The following is a 20858-nucleotide window of genomic DNA, read 5'->3' as shown; positions in this document are numbered from 1 at the left end:
CAAAATTTTATATAGAAATAAAATTTTGACAAATTTTTCTATAGAAATAAAATTTTGACATAATTTTCTATAGAAATAAAACTTGAACAACATTTTCTATAGAAATAAAATTTTGACAAAATTTTCTAGTAAATAACATTCTGAGAACATTTTGTATAGAAATAAGATTTTGACAAAATTTACTTTTGAAATAAAATTTTAACAAAATTTCCTTCAGAAATAAAATTTTGACAAAATGTTCTATAGAAATAAAATTTTGAAAAAAATTTTCTATTGAAATAAAATTTTGAGAAAACTATCTATAGAAATAAAATTTTGACAAAATTTTCTAGAAAATAACATTCTGAGAACATTTTGTATAGAAATAAGATTTTGACAAAATTTACTTTTGAAATAAAATTTTAACAAAATTTCCTTTAGAAATAAAATTTTGACAAAATTTTCTATAGAAATAAAATTTTGACAAAATTTTCTATAGAAATAAAATTTTGAAAAAATTTTCTATAAAAATTAAATTTTGACAAAATTTTCTATAGAAATAAAATTTTGAAAAACTTGTCTATAGAAATAAAATTTTGATAAAATTTTCTATAGAAATAAAATTTTGACAAAATTTTCTATAGAAATAAAATTTTGACAAAATTTTCTATAGAAATAAAATTTTGACAAAATTTTCTATAGAAATAAAATTTTGACAAAATTTTCTATAGAAATAAAATTTTGACAAAATTTTCTATAGAAATGAAATTTTGACAAAATTTTCTATAGAAATAAAATTTTGACAAAATTTTCTATAGAAATAAAATTTTGACAAAATTTACTTTTGAAATAAAATTTTGACAAAATTTTCTATAGAAATAAAATGTTGACAAAATTTTATATAGAAATAAAATTTTGACAAAATTTTCTATAGAAATAAAATTTTGACAAAATTTTCTATAGAAATGAAATTTTGACAAAATTTTGTATAGAAATAAGATTTTGACAAAATTTACTTTTGAAATAAAATTTTGACAAAATTTCCTTTAGAAATGAAATTGTGACAAAATTTACTTTTGAAATAAAATTTTGACAAAATTTTCTTTAGAAATGAAATTGTGACAAAATTTTCTATAGAAATAAAATTGTGACAAAATTTTCTATAGAAATAATATTTTGACAAAGTTTTCTATAGAAATAAAATTTGACAAAATTTACTTTTGAAATAAAATTTTGACAAAATTTCCTTTAGAAATAAAATTTTGACAAAATGTTCTATAGAAGTAAAATTTTGAAAAAAATTCCAATAGAAATAAAATTTTCTTTAGAAATAAAATTGTTTTCTATTGAAATAAAATTTTGAGAAAACTTCTATAGAAATAACATTTTGACAAAATTTTCTATAGAAATAAAATTTTGAGAAAATTTTGTACAGAAATAAAATTTTGAGAAAATTTTGTACAGAAATAAGATTTTGACAAAATTTTCTTTAGAAATAAAATTTTGACAAAATTTTCTTTAGAAATAAAATTTTGAAAAACTTTTCTATAGAGATAAAATTTTGACAAAATTTTCTATAGAAATAAAATGTTGACAAAATTTACTTTTGAAATAAAATTTTGATAAAATTTCCTTTATTTTTACAAAATGTTCTATAGACATAAAATTTTGACACAATTTTCTATAGAAGTAAAATTTTGACACAATTTTCTATAGAAATAAAATTTTGACAAAATTTTCTATCGAAATAAAATTTGACGAAATTTTTATATAGAAATAAAATTTGACAACATTTTTATATAGAAATAAAATTTTGACAAAATTTTCTATAGAAATAAAATTTGAACAAAATTTTCTATAGAAATAAAATTTTGACAAAATTCAGTTGTTGTTTTGTTTTTATGTCACTTCTTGTGAAATATCCGCCGAATACTAAATTTTTTAGCACTTTTCATTTCTAATTTCGAAATGTTTTCAAGTAGACATGTGTACCGCCTGAAAGTATGACGAGAAAATTGTCTATAATAGATAAAACGACCGGTTTACTTTCCTCAAGTGTCTGTAACGAGGAGGGGTTACCAAGAGTATAATGAGTATTAGGTAAATTTTTACAATTTGCAAAATGTATATAAATTCATTTGGTTTGTAGTTTTTATTTATGAAAATGTGTCACTTTTCAATAAGGAGTTTTCCATCTCTTATTGTGAGTGAGACGTTTTGTGTCACTTTTTGAATATTATTAACGGTTAGACTTTTTAGGTCAAATGAATTCCGAGCCGGGCGAATATATAGCAAATTTTTGATTGTTCATACTTTAAATTAAAAAAAAATGAAACCACGTTTACTTCTTAATTTATTTTCACACATATTATCTTTAACTGTTATCAAAAGCCAAGTGACCTAATTTTTATTTTAAAATTTAGCAACCTTTTTTGCTATTTATCTAGTAACATGCAGATTTATGCCAGACTTGGCATAATTCCATTGATATTAGGATTTATAAACAATATGAGATTAAAAACATCTTAAGCCATGGGAAGGTTATACAAAAAAGTTCCTGTGCAAAAAATCCTTCTTACAAGTATGCCTCAAAAAAAAAAAAAAGAAATAAATAAAAAGAAATTTTCAAACCTTAGTGTACGCAATGATGGATGTATTTTTTCCAACATCGAAACATTTCCCATTGCTGTGACTGTAGAATTTAAATCTGTCTCAAACTTTTCACCATTTTTTGATTCCAATAAATGTTCATCTCTATTTTGATGGGAATCCATGAGAAAAGCTTCTTGCAACAGATGTTGATGACGACGATGAAGAGGAAGCATGGTGTTCACGTTTCTTTAGAACTTGAACACCTGTTAGCGACCGTTTTTATTAAAACTTTTTATGAAATTAATTTTTTTTGTTGTGTTTGGTTTGGTTATTTGTAAATGCTATTGATTTATTTTCAAATTAAGTAATAACAATATTAAGATTTTTTTTTTTAAATTTTTTTGTATAAACAAAACAAAGTGGTTAAACTTGTTTTGAAGATTCAGCACCGAAATGTAATTTTTGTTGCTGTTCTTGATGATACACACAACGCGTGCTTACTCCAAAGTACGATTTAATAACAAATTAAATAAATCTCAATAAAAGTGAGTTTTAAAATTTAACGAAAATAAAAAAAAACACACAACAGCAATGTAAAAAATTTAATTAATCATATTTGTGTAGGAAGAAAACGATGAATGGTTGACGAGAGGAATTTTAATGATACACTGTTTGATACACTTTTTTATTCGTAATTTATTTTTATATCTCCAAACAATGTTAACGTGATTTTATTTAAAATTAATATTAACCGAGTAAATATTTAGATTTATAGGTTTTGAGTATTGTGGAAAGCGCCACACTAAAAACCAGCTGTGCGCTGTAGACGAAGGTTACATTAATACTGGTAGGCCACAGTAAACTGAGTTGGCCACCAAGCTTCATTTGTTTTTCAAATATCGTAAAAAAAAGTTTACGATTATTTTTTTTTTTTTTGTAAAATTGAAGATCATACAGTTTTCAATTGTATACAAAGAGCGAACATAATAATGACATTTGATAAATTGGGAAAGAGTTTTGAAGGAGCTAACACTCACAGCACCCCACAAAGCTTTTGTTGGCTTTAGTAGATCAACAAATCTCCCAGTAGTTTAAATAGTTTTAAAGAGGTAGATTTATTAAAATAAGGAAATATTTTTTAGAGTAATAATATTGCTTTGAAAAGGCTAAGGGTGAGGTCACACTAGGAAAATATTTGCCAGAAATGAGCGTCAAACTTTTTTCTGGAGCATTTTTTAAATATCTGAATACCATTTGTGGAAAATACTGCCATTGTGAAGTAATATATTCAGTGTGAGGTAAGTGTTTGCTGGTCTTACTGTGGAGACGAATTCTTTTTTGAATTCTGCCAAATATTTGCCCAGTGCGACCATACTGTAAGATTATATTCGCTTTAAAGTATCAAACATATCCGCAATTAATAGTGTCACAGATGTCTTTAATAGAGGAGAAATATTTTCTTTTTTATCAAATTTTATATAAAATGTATGTAAAAAAACAATTTCTCTAAAAAGTACAATCCTGCTATCCGCTATAAATAGTGGCATAAAAAGTGTCCCCTCATAGTGAAAAAAAAAATCAATTTATTTATATCAGATTTTATATAAAATTTTGTTTGAAAATTAATTTCTTTAAGAAAGACTGAGAAAAAACTTTCAAAAATTTCGTGCTATACGCTATAAACAGTGAGCCCCTAGAGCAAATCTAATCTATTTATTTATATTCCCGTTGAAAATTTCTAAAAAATGGTACAAAAAGTGTAAGTCGCAATTAATAGAGGCACAGAAAGGATCCTCTCTCAGACAAAAAAAAATAAACAAGGATTAAATCTGTTCATTTACATATATCAGTTTTTATACTACATTTATAAAAATGAGAAAAATCTAAAAAATTGATGCAAAAAAGAGGCATTCGAAATAAAAAATGACACAGTAGTGTCATGTGGCACTAAAAGTGTCATTCTTAAAACAAGGTGATATGTTATTTTAAAAAAGTGTAATTTCATTATTTTATCCAGTTTTATAATTTTTTTTATAGAATTGTGAAAAAAAATTAGCGTTAGCGTTGAAAATTTCTAAGGAAATATGGCACATTACTCAAAAAATAGTGGCTCAAAAGTTGCCACTGGACCTTGTTTAATGGACCTCCACAAAAAGACGTTGTTGGAGTTATAGTATAATTTTCCTGATGACAATTTCCCACCAAATATATTATAACCCAGAAAAAAATGGTTTGTAGGCAGCTTTGAATCTTTTAAGTTCTCCGGACTTGATGTAAATACTCCGGTAGAAATACAAGCAGTGATTAACAGAATTATCCCGTGATTATCGGCGATGTACAAAGTCTTTTAATTCCAGGAAAACGAAGAGAGAAAAAGGAAAAGTTCCTATGTTTCTGGCCAAAAAGCATATCCTTCTTATTATTTCTATAGACTCGAGACTCGAGGCGTTTAAATACCTATCTTAGAATTAGTCTATAGGTCTACTGAGACTGTATTGCATGAACTAGGAAAACGAATAGACAAAAACGGGAAACCTTCTCTTCTTTGTCCAATAAGCTTATTCACAATTTCTGCCGACTGAGGAGAGGCTGATAGATATCTATCTTAGAATTAGTATTGAGGATGCACTCGAAACGACAACATCCTTCTATAGGTCGACTGTATTGCATGAACTAGTCGGGTCTGTTGAAGGCAAACAAACTGTTGCTGATGGACTTTTTAAATATTGAAAGATCATACAATAATCTATCTTCTTCTCAATAATAAACGGACAAGACGAGCTCCTAACGAGGAGACGTATTTTAGTCACTCTAGAAAAACAAACGTTCAAAACGATAAGCTCTCTTTCTCTATAACCTACTCGAAGTTCATGTCTACAGAGACTGTATTGCATGAACTATTCGGTTCTATAGAAGGCTCACTAAATGTTGTTAGTGGTTGTTTTAGACCTTGAAAGATCATTCCGTAAGTGATTTACCTCCCAGTTCAATAAAAAACGAATTGTAAACTTTAAATGATGATCAAGGTATAGTGGTGCTGATAGGCTATCGGAGAGACGTACTTTTGGCACTCTACCGATGCAAATATGGAAAAGCAGGAGTTCTATGTCCACTACTTTCTCGAAAGCCAACTCTACTGAGACTAGGCGGCTTTATTGATGGTTCACTAACTATTGCTTGTGGCTATTTAAACGTTTCAATTATAAACGAATCGTCAACATAAAATGTTGGTCAAAGCACACTGGGGCTGGTAGAACGGTTACCACTAGTGCCAAAAATAATCTACCAAAATTTGTAGAAAATTTTACCAAACATCTACCTAATTTAAAAAATTATACTTCGAAGTATGTGATCATTTTTGTGGTTATTATGAAAACCAAAAAATTGTCGTCGAAAGAAATGCTTTATTATATATTTTGATCTCTCCATTGAATTTTGTCGAAATTTTATTTCTAGAGAAGATTTTTTGTCAAAATTTTTTTTCTATAGAAAATTTTTTCAAAATTTTATTTCTATAGAAAATTTTTTTAAAATTTTATTTCTATAGAAAATTTTTTCAAAATTTTATTTCTATAGAAAATTTTTTTTCAAATCTTTTTTATTTCTATAGAAGTTTCTCAAAATTTTATTTCTATAGAATTTTTTTTCAAAATTTTGGAAAAATTTTCTATATTTCTATAGAAAATTTTGTCAAAATTTTATTTCCATAGAAATTTTTTTCAAAATTTTATTTCTATAGAAAATTTTTTTCAAATCTTTTTTTCTTTCGAAAAATATTCTCAAAATTGTATTTCTATAGAAAATTTTTTTGTCAAAATTTTATTTCTATAGAAAATTTTTTCAAAATTTTATTTCTATAGAAAATTTTGTCAAAATTTTATCTCCATAGAAAATTTTTTCAAAATTTTATTTCTATAGAAAATTTTTTTCAAAATTTTCTTTCTTTCGAAGATATTCTCAAAATTTTATTTCTATAGAAAATTTTGTCAAAATTTTATTTCTATAGAAAATTTTTTCAAACTTTTATTTCTATAGAAAATTTAGTAAAAATTTTATTTTTATAGAAAATTTTGTCAAAATTTTATTTCTATAGAAAATTTTTTTCAAAATTTTATTTCTATAGAAAATTTTTTTCAAAATTTTCTTTCTTTCGAAGATATTCTCAAAATTTTATTTCTATAGAAAATTTTTTTGTCAAAATTTTATTTCTATAGAAAATTTTTTCAAAATTTTATTTCTATAGAAAATTTTGTCAAAATTTTATCTCCATAGAAAATTTTGTCAAAATTTTATTTCTATAGAAAATTTTTTTCAAAATTTTCTTTCTTTCGAAGATATTCTCAAAATTTTATTTCTATAGAAAATTTTGTCAAAATTTTATTTCTATAGAAAATTAAGTCAAAATTTTATGTCTATAGAAAATTTTCTAAATTTTTTTTATAGAAAATTTTTTTCTTCAAAATTTTATTTCTTTAAAAATTTTTTTCAAAATTTTATTTCTATAGCAAATTTAGTCAAAATTTTATTTCTATAGCAAATTTAGTCAAAATTTTATTTCTATAGAAAATTTTGTCAAAATCTTATTTCTATAGAAAATTTTGTCAAAATTTTATTTCTATAGAAAATTTTTTAAAAATTTTATTTCTATAGAAAATTTTTTCAAAATTTTATTTCTATAGAAAATTTTCTCAAAGTTTTATTTCTATAGAAAATTTAGTCAAAATTTTATTTCTATGGAAATTTTTTTCAAAATTTTATTTCTATAGAAATTTTTGTCAAAATTTTTATTTCTATAGAAAATTTGTCAAAATTTTATTTCTATAGAAAATTTTGTTAAAATTTTATTTCTATAGAATTTTTTTTTCAAAATTTTATTTCTATAGAAAATTTTGTCAAAATTTTATTTCTATAGAAAATTTTCTCAAAATTTTATTTCTAAGGAAAATTTTCTAAATTTTTTTTATATAGAAAATATTATCTAAATTTTATTTCTATATAAATTTTTTTTTTTCTTCTCTCATAATTTTATTTTTGTAGAAAATTTTATTAAAATTTTAATTTCTATAGAAAATTTTGTCAAAATTTTATTTTTTTTTCAAACATTTTCGCAAAATTTTATTTTTGTAGAAAATTTTGTCAAAATTTTAATTCTATATAAAATTTTAATTCTATATAAATTTTTTTTATTTCTATAGAAAATTTTGTCAAAATTTTATTTCTATAGAACATTTTGTCAAAATTTACTTCCTTTCGAAAATTGTTCCAAAATTTTATTTCTATAGAAAATTTTGTCAAAATTTACTTCCTTTCGAAAATTGTTCCAAAATTTTATTTCTATAGAAAATTTTGTCAAAATTTTAATTTCTGGAAAATTTTCTCAAAAGTTTATTTCTATAGTAAATTTTGTCGAAATTTTATTGCTATAGAAAATATTCTCAATATTTTATTTCTATAGAAAATGTTCTCAAAATTTTGTTTCTATAGAAAATTGCGATCTTTGGTAGAATTCTACCAACTGTGACAACCGTGGCTGATAGGCGAACAGAGAGAATAAAAAGACAAGAGGACGAAACTGTGAAGTGAAACTGCGTCAGTAGGTGGCAGTAATGAGGAAAATTTCTCTAATATCATGCAGTTTTTGTCTGCGCTTCTCTCAAATATCATACAGTTTGCGTCGCTATCACCCAGTTCTGTTCTCTGCCGGCCTTATGAAACGTAAGAAAAATAGGATTTAGAACCAACTTTGTAGTAAAAAATGTTCTTTTATATAAATCTTTTCACACTATTATTTTTTTTGGCAGACAATTTGAAATTATAACTGACGATGCCTTTATAAACAATTTATCATAACAGCGCTTCGACCGCAACGTCAGTAATACCAACGTTGCAGGCATTGCACGACATCTATACGATTGACATTTGAAATGTTCGTCCTCTTGTATTTTTATTCTCTCTGAGGCGAACTCCGAATGAAGTGAAGTATTTTAGTCACTCTATGAAAACAAACATTCAAAAGTAATTTAATATTTTTTACTTTGGAATATTGGTCTCCTTAGCAATGAAAAATATTCAAATTATGACACATGCGGACGTTTTCACTACGGATGACTTTGACGAAAATTCGTCCAGGAGTGAAATTTGCTAAGACAGAAGAATACAAGGGACCTAAGGTACCCAACATTAAGTCAATATTCTTAGATTCAATTTTTTCGGTAAGTGCGCGAGGTACCTCATTTCAACGCTCACATCATCTACATACACAACACAGAAGGTGAAAAAGTGACAAGTCTTCATGTCTGTTTCCTCGCAATTGAATTGCGCCCTTTCTGAAATGCCTAGATATCACATATGCTGAGGTTTCACCCCATTTCTCATGAGCTTGAACTCTTCATTCTAGTCCCTCTAAATCTATTAAACCTAAACCTCTGGATCTACTAATTTTCCCATAATTATCATACCTCCCTTCATAAAGTGTTACACGCCGTTCAATAACACCTACTTTAGTTCGGAATGACTTGAAGTGATTTCAAGAGCGGTAGATCAGCCGCAGCAACACCTCAGACTCCGTAAATGTCATCGGCATTAACAATTTCATTATCACTTTTCAAAGCATAACCATTACTCTGGTATTACTTGCTATCTGTTATTACCACAATTGTTTGTATTGCCTACCAACTTGATAGACGGATAGACGATCTGAGGGTATTTATAATTTCAAAAAGAAAAAAAATTGGGTTTTAGGTGATACCCGTGAATAATTTTATTTATCCTATTGCCTTAAAAACAAACAACAAAAAGAAGTGGATAGGAATTCCTAAAAAATATATATTATTTACAGAGTCGACTTATGGTAATTAATCAACTCTTATAGAAATATTATTGAAGTATTGGGCAACAATGCCAATATTGAATGAAGTGGTAATCAATACAGATTCGCTTTGGTGATGAATGATCTTTGCGCCCATAGGGGTAACCCTTATGGTAATTGCTCTACAAAACAATAGATTGATAGCCATTGTAAATTTTTGGCCTCTGGCAAATTAAAACAAAAATATGGGTAATGTATAATTTTATTTATATTTGATTTTTTTTTTGTAGAGCTTTCAACACATTTATTTGTTTGCGATAAATTGCAAGTAATGCGAGAAATCATTATAACCCATATGAACTTTAAAATGACCTACTTATTGGCTACCATTAATTAGAATGATTGGTATATTCAAATGGTGGCAAAAAAGTTTGAAGTGGCCAATGGAGTGTAATTAGCTTTACAATTTCGGGGGATTAATTATCTTAAATTTATACAAGAAGATTGAATAGATGATTCAGTATTGTTTTAAGTAGAAGAAAAAAAAATCTCAAAGGTGGCATTGATTTTTCAATAAAAAATTTTTGATTTAGATAGATAATTTGGGAATTAATTACAATTAAAAAACATGATTGCAGATACACTCTGATATCGAAACTATATAGTTCTATATCGAAATCTACACTGGTAGAAAAATGGCGGTACATGACCACTACCGTTTGGTATTAATAAATTGATTCACGTTACCTTTTAATTTTGATACCACTTTGTATCAAATCATTTACATCCGTTGCGACCAACGGGTGTTTCCCTCACTCTCCCTCTGGAAAAGCTTCTTACCACCAGTGTTGACAAATTTAGTACTTTTGTACTTTTTTTAGTTGTCTAATGGTCAGTTTCTCATCCTCCCATTAATAGTTAACGGGAGTATAGACCACCGGTTAGTAAGATTTTTGTATGGGATCAGCTGTTTTATCGGCACGATAAATAATAAGACATTGAGAAACCGGCCCTTAGAATGTTTTACGTGAACCATTTGACATTTCCCTCACAAACAAAACTGTGTAGAGACATTATTCTGTAAATTTCAAACTCTTCGAATCTGTGGGGGGAAAGGAACCAAGGCAGCCTAAACAGTGTAATTTTTTCCGCAAAAAGGTATGCATTTCACTACCGGACAAATCAGCCTTTTTTAATTGCATTTTAATTAAAATTTGTTGATTGAATAATTAGTCAGAATTTTCATTGATTTGTTTTTTAAATTTAATTTCAATTTTACTTCAAAAAATATTATTGATATTTTTTTTTGGACAACCACCATCGCATTGGGCCCTACTACCTGTATCATTTGAACGATTAATGATGCAATACACAAACATAATTGTTCACTAGAAGGTGTCAATGTCAATTAAATAAATGTCATATAGAATTTATTTCTAGTTTGACAGATACACAGAAAAAAATATCGCTAAAATATTAGCAATTAAAAATTTGATTGAATTTTGAAAAAAAAAAATAACTGATACCAATAAACTTTTTTTATCAAATTAAAAAATAAAGTCAATTATGAAAGTGATCAATGGAAAGTTGTTAGGTTTTTAATTAAATTAATTTAATTTAATTATTAATTATCTCAATTAAAATTTTAATTACATTAAAAAATACTTCCAAATGAAAAAAATATGTATTTGAAAATTTTGTTTCGGAAATAATTAGTTTATAAATTTATACTAGAGTCATTATATTTTGGCTCAAATCCAAAGAAAAATTTAAAAAAAATTGTTATAAATAAATTATTGATTATCTAGTAAAAATATAATAGAGTTTTATGACAAAAATCAGTTAAATTTTTAATTGAACCAATTAAAAATTTAATTTAATTATTAACTATCTAAATTAAAATGTTAATTAAATTAAAATATACTACGAATTATTAGTTTATATATGCATACTAATTTAATTTAATTTAATTTATATACTACCCAGCAAAAAAAGTGTCGCCAAAAAGGTAGTGAAAATGTTCTTTTTGGAAGTGGTGCAAAATTGGCGCAAAGCGATGAATTTAACATGGGCTTCCCAGCAAAAAAAGCGTCGCCAAAAAAGTAATGAAAATGGATCCGGAAGTGGTGCAAAATTGACGCAGAAACGATGAATTTAACATGGGCTTGTCATAGGACGGAAGTCCTCCATTCTGTGATATGTTGTCAAATAACTAAATTTTATAATTTTTTATAATTTTTAATAGATTATAATGCTTGTCGGAAACGTTTGGCCTCAAATATTTTCAAAAATTCACAATTTTTTCAAATTGGATTTAGCATTTTTTTCGACAAAATTTAAATGGTTTGTACCATTTTATGAATTCTTACTCTGTTTTTATCCTATTTGAAGCAAAAAAAGTTAAAATTACCCATTAAAAGTATGAAAAATCCAAGTTACAAAAAATTGAATTAAAAGAACTTCCTGGGTAGTTAAAACAAAGAACATCATTGGGAGTACATCTTCTGGAAGTGCTTTTAAAGTTGTGCCTTTGGAAGAACTTCCAAATTTTAGGTTGTCATAGGACGGATATTCACCATTTCAACAGCCGTTGCACTGAATTTGCATCACTTCTTAAGGTGAGATGCGAATTCAGTGTTTTGGATGTGAATTAAGAAATTTTGTGATATTTTGACAAATAAATAATTTTTAATTTTTTTTATGATTTTTAATGCATTCTAACGCTTGTACGCTACGTTTGATATCAAATATTTTCAAAAATTCGCAATTTTTCTAGAATGGATTCAGCATTTTTTTCGGCAAAATTTAACAAATTTGGACCATTTTATTGATTCTTAATCTGCTTTTAAGCTATTTGAAACAAAAAAGTTAAATATACCCATAAAAAATATGAAATATGAAACGAGTTATAAAAAATTGACTCATATGAACTTCCTATGTACTTAAAATAAAGACATTTTGGAAGTACTTTTAAAGTTGTGCCTTTAGAAGAACTCCCAAATTTTGTTGCTGGGTAATTATCTCAATTAAAATTTTAATTAAATTAAAAAAAAAAATACTTCCAAATAACAAAATATGTATTTGAAAATTCTGTTTGGAAATAATTAGTTTATATATGCATACTGGTATAATAATATTTTGGCTTCAATTCATAGAAAAATTAACAAAAATATTTATAAATAAATTATTAATTAATCCATAAAAAATTATTTGAGTTTTATGGCAAATATAAATTAAATTTTTAATTGGTCCCATTAAAAAATTAATTGAAAGTGTCGAAAAAACTAAAATCAGTTTTTAATCAAGAATATTTTTAATTTCCATTAATTCGGTAATTGTCGTGATTAAAGCAATTTCAATTAAAAAATAAATTGGATCAATTAATTTCGTCATTGACTCAGAAAAAAATTTTTGTCTATGTATACCAGTATAAATTTGATTATGCTTCACATTATTATGAGTCATAAAACATATATTAATTTATTCTAATTAAATAATAATAATAAATATTAATATATTTTATGACTCATAAGCCTTAAATATGTTTTCGCCAACTCGAAATAAATATTTTCACTTTTTAAAATGATCAGACCTTAAGACACTTTAAGAATATATTAAAGTAATCAGCATATTAAGTGTTTCTATAAATTTTTATAATATATACCCGATTAATTAATTGACGTAAATAAAATTCAGCATGCGTATTTATGGGTAAAATGTATTTTACTTGGGTTTTGTTGCCAATGTGATACAAGAAAATTCTAGAAAACATATTTTAAAAATGGGATATTTGGTATAAGCAGCCTGAAATTTAATTTTTTTTATTTTTAATAAAGAAATTCTAACTAATTAACCTCTCTACCAAAAAAATATATTTTTTATATTTTTATTTTTTTCTAGAATGAGTCAAAATCTTTAGTTTTGTAAATTAATTTTATAAATTTATATCATTTTACATACACATATTTCAATTAACCAATTTTATGAATCCTTTCATATTTCTTAAGAACTTTTTCAATTTTTTACGCCACAAGCAGTTTTAATTGAAAAATTTTCTTCCGTTTTGTTAAATCACTAAACCGGTTTTCGAATTTTCTCCACCTTTATAGGCGATATCGTTGTTATGGCCGATCTCTTTGGTACCGGTAGTGTACTGAACTTTTGAAATGTTTTTAATTTACTAAACCCATGGCTGGTTTTTCAATGTGAAACCTTCGAGCTTTAGATTGTCATATGGCAAGAACCATAGCTTCAGGCAGAATAGGTGTCTAGTGCAGAACAACAATTTTTTTGTTCGGAAGGTTGAAATTTGTTCCACGGCAAACCAAGCGTCAGCAACAACAGTAGCAGCTACCGGTGATTGGCTTTGCCTTATTATAATGTGACAATATATGAAATGGAATTAATAATTAAATACGATATACGTTTATTTTCATTGAATATGCTATTCAATAGCAGACAGAAACTTTGGAAATTTTTAAATATTGACTAATAGAAGAAGAAGAATTCTTTGGGTTGAAGGCAATGGTTTTCTAAACCTTCAAGGGAAGAACATTTGAAAATACTTAAAAAAAACTATAGAGACTACAAAAAAAGATAGAAAGAAAAAGAAAAAAAAAAAATTAAGTAATATAAAGACATGTGGAATTAATTTCAATTATTTCTTTTTTGAATAATGTTTTTTAGATGATTAGTCAATCGAAATATTAGAAATAAAAAAGTCAAACTAACGTTTTTTTTATCGACCTATAGCCGAAGTTATGAAAGTAATACTTAAAATAGAAATTTGGTAATAAAAAACAAGGACAAAAAACAAAATTTTCCTTCTTTTTGCGAAAAGAATTCTTTCTTTTCATCTTTCAGTGTATGCATTCAAATTAATTTAATTTATTTGTCATTAACTTAAATTTATAAAATTTTATATGTTAAACTTTAATTTATTTTATTTTGCTGTAATGAGTTCAACGTCGCTACATTTAATTTATCATTAACTATAAAATTATACTTACTTATACTTATAAAGAACTATCTATTTTCAAAAGAAAAAATAAAGATTTCATCAATCTGTCCTCCTACACCTATGTATGTCTAACAACATGGAAATATTATATATTTAAATGCTTGTAGAAAATATAAACAAATCTCTTGAAACAAGCTCATATTTTATTTTGTTTTCATAATGAAGTACCCTTCATCATTCATTCGCAACTTATACAGGCTGGTACCAAATCTTTGTATGCATATGAATGATTTGCAAAAAAAAAAAATATATAAACAAAAAACATTTAAAGAATATTAATTGTTTTTTGTTTTTTATTTATATATTTTTTCTTCTCTCATTGTGTCTTTAAATTCTTAAAATATTTCTTCTCATTGTGTGCCATTGATTTATGTTCGTTTTTGTTGCCTAGGTTAGTAATGACATAGACACATTTTTTTACGAGTGTATAACAACAATGCGAATTTTTGCTCACCACTATGTGGACAGGTGAGTAAGAGAATGAGTGCGCTTATACTCGTATATTCGAAGAGCAAAGCTTTAAGCTTTCCTATATAAACAATCATTTTAATGATGGTATACATATTGTACGCAGCTGTTATTAACAATGAGCTGCCTCACACCTAACATCCTCGATAGTATAGTGGTTAGTATCCCCGCCTGTCACGCGGGAGACCGGGGTTCAATTCCCCGTCGGGGAGATGTATAAATTTTTTTTATTTTTTTATAAATTTAATATTTTTAAAATATCCTACTGCAAGGACATATCTGGAAGAAGTTATTGCAGTAGCAAATGCTAAATTGAACTTTTAAAATAAAATATATTTCCACATAAGTCTCACCGATCCAAAGAGATTAGTTTGTCACTATTTATTTGTATTTTTAGAAGTATAGTAGAAGGGGACTGTAGGAATATCGCCACAGAAACCAGCTTTCAATTTTATGTCATTTTTTAATAAATAAAAGGAGAACTGCGATATTTTGTAAAATAATAGGCCCATATAAAAACATAGGCCAATATCTAACCTGCCTCACAGGTAGCTCTACTAGATATAAATTCCTATGATTTTGGTTTATTCTAAACTTAATTCAATAAATTTGAAATCTATCGGTATTGTAAGTTTATGAATTAAAGCAACTTTAATGAAACAACTTTGGTGTTGTGAAAAAAATTGTTAAATAGGAATTTAGCATTTTGAAGTCAAAACATCGCTTGACGACGACATTGCCATAGAAAATTTTGTCAAAATTTTATTTCTATAGAAAATTTTGTCAAAATTTTATTTCTATAGAAAATTTTGTCAAAATTTTATTTCCATAGAAAATGTTGTCAAGATTTTATTTCTATAGAAAATTTTATCAAATATTTATTTCCAAAGAAAATTTTATCAAAATTTTATTTCTATAGAACATTTTATCAAAAATTTATTTCTATAGAAAATTTTGTCAAAATTTTATTTCTATAGAAAATTTTGTCAAAATTTTATATCTAAGAAATTTTATCAAAACGTTATTTCTTTAGAAAATTTTATTTCTATAGAAAATTTTGTCAAAATATTATTTTCATAGAAAATTTTGTGAAAATTTTATTTCTATAGAAAATGTAGTAAAAATTGTATTTCTATAGAAAATTTTGTCAAAATTTTATTTATAAAAAATTTTATCAAAATTTTATTTCTATAGAAAGTTTTGTCAAAATTTTATTTCTATATAAAATTTTGTCAAAATTTTATTTCTATATAAAATTTTGTCAAATATTTATTTCCAAAGAAAATTTTATCAAAATTTTATTTCAATAGAAATTTTTTTCAAAATTTTATTTCTATATAAAATTTTGTCAAATATTTATTTCCAAAGAAAATTTTATCAAAATTTTATTTCAATAGAAATTTTTTTCAAAATTTTATTTCTATAGAAAATTTTGTCAAAATATTGTTTTCATAGAAAATTTTGTCAAAGTTTTATTTCTATAGAAAATTTTGTCAAAATTTTATTTCTATAGAAAATTTTGTCAAAATATTGTTTTCATAGAAAATTTTGTCAAAGTTTTATTTCTATAGAAAATTTTGTCAAAATTTTATTTCTATAGAAAATTTTGTCAAAATATTGTTTTCATAGAAAATTTTGTCGAAGTTTTATTTCTATAGAAAATTTTGTCAAAATTTTATTTCTATAGAAAATTTTGTCAAAATTTTATTTCTATAGAAAATTTTGTCAAAATATTGTTTTCATAGAAAATTTTGTCAAAGTTTTATTTCTATAGAAAATTTTGTCAAAAAGTTATTTCTTTGAAAGCTATTTAACATATTAATTACAGCAACTTGAACGAAACACCTTAAGTTATTGTGAAAAAATCGTTAAATATGAATTTAGCATTTTTAAGTCAAAATATCGCTTGGCGACGACACTGCTATAGGCTTTGAGTTACTACCGACAGAGAAACCAGCCCGTTAATTTTAATCCGTTTTTAATAAATAAAAGGATTGGTTGCCACTCGAGCCAAGGATAACCTACCAACATTTGGAGAAAAATTTACCAAAAAACTATTTGTCAAAATTTTATTTCTATAGAACATTTTGTCAAAATTTTATTTCTATAGTCAAAATTTTATTTCTATAGAATATTCTGTCAAAATTTTATTTCTATAGAAAATTTTATCAAAATTTTATTTATAAAGAAAATGTTGTCAAAACTTTATTTTTATAGAATTTTTTTTCAAAACTTTATTTCTAAAGAAAATTTTGTCAAAATTTTATTTCTTTTTTATCAAAATTTTATTTCTATAGAAAATTTTGTATATTTTTTTTTCTAAAGAAAATTTTATTTCTATAGAAGATTTTGTCAAAATATTATTTTCATTGAAAATTTTCTTTTTATAGAAAATTTTGACAAAAGTTTATTTCTATAGAAAATTTTGTTCAAATTTTATTTCTATAGAAAATTTTGTAAAAATTTTATTTCTATACAAAATTTTGTTAAAAATATTATTTCTATAGAAAATTTTGTTACAAATATCATTTCTATAGAAAATGTTGTCAAAATTTTATTTCTATAGAAAATTTTGTCAAAATTTTATTTCTATATAAAATTTTGCCAAAATTTTATTTCTTTATAAAATTTTGTCAAAATTTTATTTTTAAAGAGACTTTTATCAAAATTGTATTTCTATAGAAAATGTTGGCAATTTTTTTTTTCTAAAGAAAATTTTATTTCTATAGAAGATTTTGTCAAAATATTATTTTCATAGAAAATTTTATTTCTATGGGAAATTTTGTCAAAATTTTATTTCTATAGAAAATTTTGTCAAAATTTTATTTCTATAGAAAATTTTGTCAAATTTTTTTTCTAAAGAAAATTTTATTTCTATAGAAGATTTTGTAAAAATATTATTTTCATAGAAAATTTTATTTCTATGGGAAATTTTGTTTAAATATTATATCTATAGAAAGTTTTGTCAAAATTTTATTTCTATAGAACATGTTGTCAAAATTTTACTTTCTATGAAAAATTTTATTTCTGTAAAAAATTTTATCAACGTTTTATTTCTTTGGAAAATTTTATCAAAACTTTATTTATTTATTTCCATTTATTTATGCCCTGTTCCTGTATATCGAAGGCAAACCAGTTCGAAAGAAAGGCAGTCATTCGAATTCGAATGAATTTGGGTTTTTATACCCACCACCATAGGATGGGGGGTATATTAACTTATTCATTCCGTTTGTAACACATCGAAATATTGCTCTAAGACCCCATAAAGTATATATATTCTGGGTCGTGGTGAAATTCTGAGTCGATCTGAGCATGTCCGTCCGTCCGTCCGTCTGTTGAAATCACGCTAACTTCCGAACGAAACAAGCTATCGACTTGAAACTTGGCACAAGTAGTTGTTATTGATGTAGGTCGGATGGTATTGCAAATGGGCCATATCGATCCACTTTTACGTATAGCCCCCATATAAACGGACCCCAAAATTTGGCTTGCGAGGCCTCTAAGAGAAGCAAATTTCATCCGATCCGGCTGAAATTTGGTATATGGTGTTAGTATATGGTCTCTAACAACCATGCAAAAATTGGTCGACATCGGTCCATAATTATATATAGCCCCCATATAAACCGATCCCCCGATTTGGCTTGCGAGGCCCCTAAGAGAAGCAAATTTCATCCGATCCGGCTGAAATTTGGTACATGGTGTCAGTATATGGTCTCTAACAACCATGCAAAAATTGGTCCACATCGGTCCATAATTATATATAGCCCCCATATAAACATATCCCCCGATTTGGCTTGCGAGGCCTCTAAGAGAAGCAAATTTCATCCGATCCGGCTGAAATTTGGTACATGGTGTTAGTATATGGTCTCGAACAACCATGCAAAAATTGGTCCACATCGGTCCATAATTATATATAGCCCCCATATAAACCGATCCCCCGACTTGGCTTGCGAGGCCTCTCAGAGAAGCAAATTTCATCCGATCCGGCTGAAATTTGGTACGTGATGTTAGTATATGGTCTCTAACAACCATGCAAAAATTGGTCCACATCGGTTCATAATTACATATAGCCCCCATATAAACCGATCACCAGATTTGACCTCCGGAACCTCTTGGAAGACCAAAATTCATCTGATTCAGTTGAAATTTGGTACGTGGTGTTAATATATGGCATCAAACTCCCATGCAACAATTGGTCGATATCGGTCCATAATTATATATAGGCCCCATATAAACCGATCCCCAGATTTGACCTCCAGAGCCCCTTGGAAGAGCAAAATTCTTCCCATTCGGTTGAAATTTGGTACGTGATGTTAGTATATGGTATCCAACAACCATGCAGGAATAAGAAGTTTTAAGATACCACAACCCAAGTAATTCGATTGTGGATGACAGTCTTTCGTAGAAGTTTCTACGCAATCCATGGTGGTGGGTACATAAGATTCGGCCTGGCCGAACTTGCGGCCGTATATACTTGTTCCATTTTTGAAAGTTCGATTCGTTTGTATGAGAATACATTGATTATTAAAAATGAGTATTTTTAAATTTTTGGCCTTAGAATTCATTCAAATGTTAACATTGCTTTTACTTTTTTCTTGACACTTATTGTATATGTTCGTTTATTACTCGACAACAAAATATGAAGTGACTTGCCTTTCGAAATAAAAGAACAAAAATCAATTTTCTTTCGTTTGGAATACGAAAGAAAGCTTTCGTTCGATATAAAGGAACAGGCCATTAAGCAATTCAAAGAAAATTTTATCAAAATGTTACTATGGTATGGTTCGGTAACTTTTCTATTGACTTCCTCCAAGCAGATGCTTATTGTTTATTTTTTTTTGCGTTACTATGCCTTAGCTAAAAGCACCACTGATTCAGATATCAAAATTATAAAAAGCTTAGTTTGCAATAAAAAGTTTGCCTCTAAAGCTCATATTTTTAATGAAATTTAAACTTGCCATATACAACATCCTCGATAGTATAGTGGTTAGTATCCCCGCCTGTCACGCGGGAGACCGGGGTTCAATTCCCCGTCGGGGAGATGTAATAACTTTTTTTCTTCAAATTTTGTTTCAACATTTTTCATATTTTTCATTTTTTGGAATATTTTTTAATATAAATGTAATAAAAAACAAAGGACAAAAATGTTCCTTTATTTTTAGTTTTTTCCCTATTTTATGTATGTTAAATATTTTTTATTGTAAATACACTTTTTAACTTACGGCCAAGTTCCCGAACGTCGTCTTCTTGTTGTAGACGAAAAATAGTTGTAATCATCTTCCTCCTCCAGACTTGATGATGATTCGCCACGATTTAACAATTTTTGTTTATTTAAAAAATTTAAACGATTAATTTTTTTACACAAATTATCCATAACACAATTGTCATTTAAATCTACCAAATGGGGCGATTTCAACTGACACTTTTCCGTTGTATTATTACGATTTAGACAAGGTCTTGGACTATAGACATTGTCATACATATGATGGGGTTGTTGAAATGATAATTTATAATTGAAACGTTCCTCCAGGCGAGTTCTATGTAATGTTGCCAAATCGATATCCGAAAGGCAGGACATTGTAAGTTAATTTGGTAGAGTATATTTGTTTAGGGATTTAGAAATTTACACTTTTTTCTTTAGAATATAAATCAGGGGCCTATGCAAATTGGAAAATTAAAAAAAAAAAAACAATTTTTTTATATAAAACACATTGTTATTATTACTTTTTCAAATTTTATTTTAAATATAATTTCTGTAAATAGCGGTTATGCATGCCATCGCCTAATGTTTATTAATTTTATATATACCCTCACTTAGATTAATGCAAACATTGAGCTTGATTATAGCTACTTAGATATGGTGTTAATAAATTATCATGCTAACAATGTCATCTAAAATGACATTCATTGATTAAAGATAAGTCATAGTAATGTGAAAAATAATTATTATAAGTATTAGGCCGAATAAAATTAGAAGGTATGTAAGTGGAT

The 20858-nt window shown here is 26.0% G+C and overlaps 1 protein-coding gene and 2 non-coding genes across 12 annotated transcripts in view; 2 read left to right on the top strand and 1 right to left on the bottom strand.

Annotated features, from left to right (window-relative positions):
- The window catches only part of Nadk1b (NAD kinase 1b), a 77855-nt gene that overhangs the window by 9165 nt on the left and 47832 nt on the right, over positions 1 to 20858 (bottom strand). For 3 of the 10 annotated variants that reach the window (XM_075313711.1, XM_075313713.1, XM_075313712.1), the window contains exon 2: positions 20090 to 20524. The exons of 5 other annotated variants lie outside the window; for them this stretch is intronic. In XM_075313711.1, the coding sequence (XP_075169826.1) occupies positions 20090 to 20445 (356 nt within the window). In that variant the 5' untranslated portion in view covers positions 20446 to 20524. Of the gene's footprint in view, positions 1 to 2610; positions 2886 to 13339; positions 13555 to 20089; positions 20525 to 20858 lie in introns of those variants that run through there. 2 more of the 10 variants (XM_075313718.1, XM_075313716.1) reach the window with 2 other exon arrangements.
- TRNAD-GUC (transfer RNA aspartic acid (anticodon GUC)) lies at positions 15008 to 15079 on the top strand. Its single transcript has one exon. It is a non-coding gene; the product is annotated as a tRNA-Asp (tRNA).
- Positions 19837 to 19908, top strand: TRNAD-GUC (transfer RNA aspartic acid (anticodon GUC)). The gene has a single exon. It is a non-coding gene; the product is annotated as a tRNA-Asp (tRNA).

This window comes from Haematobia irritans, chromosome 5, assembly GCF_050003625.1.
Source record: "Haematobia irritans isolate KBUSLIRL chromosome 5, ASM5000362v1, whole genome shotgun sequence".
Lineage (NCBI taxonomy): Eukaryota > Metazoa > Arthropoda > Insecta > Diptera > Muscidae > Haematobia > Haematobia irritans.
Note: the sequence above shows the minus strand (reverse complement) of the source record. Positions and strands in the feature narration are given on the sequence as shown.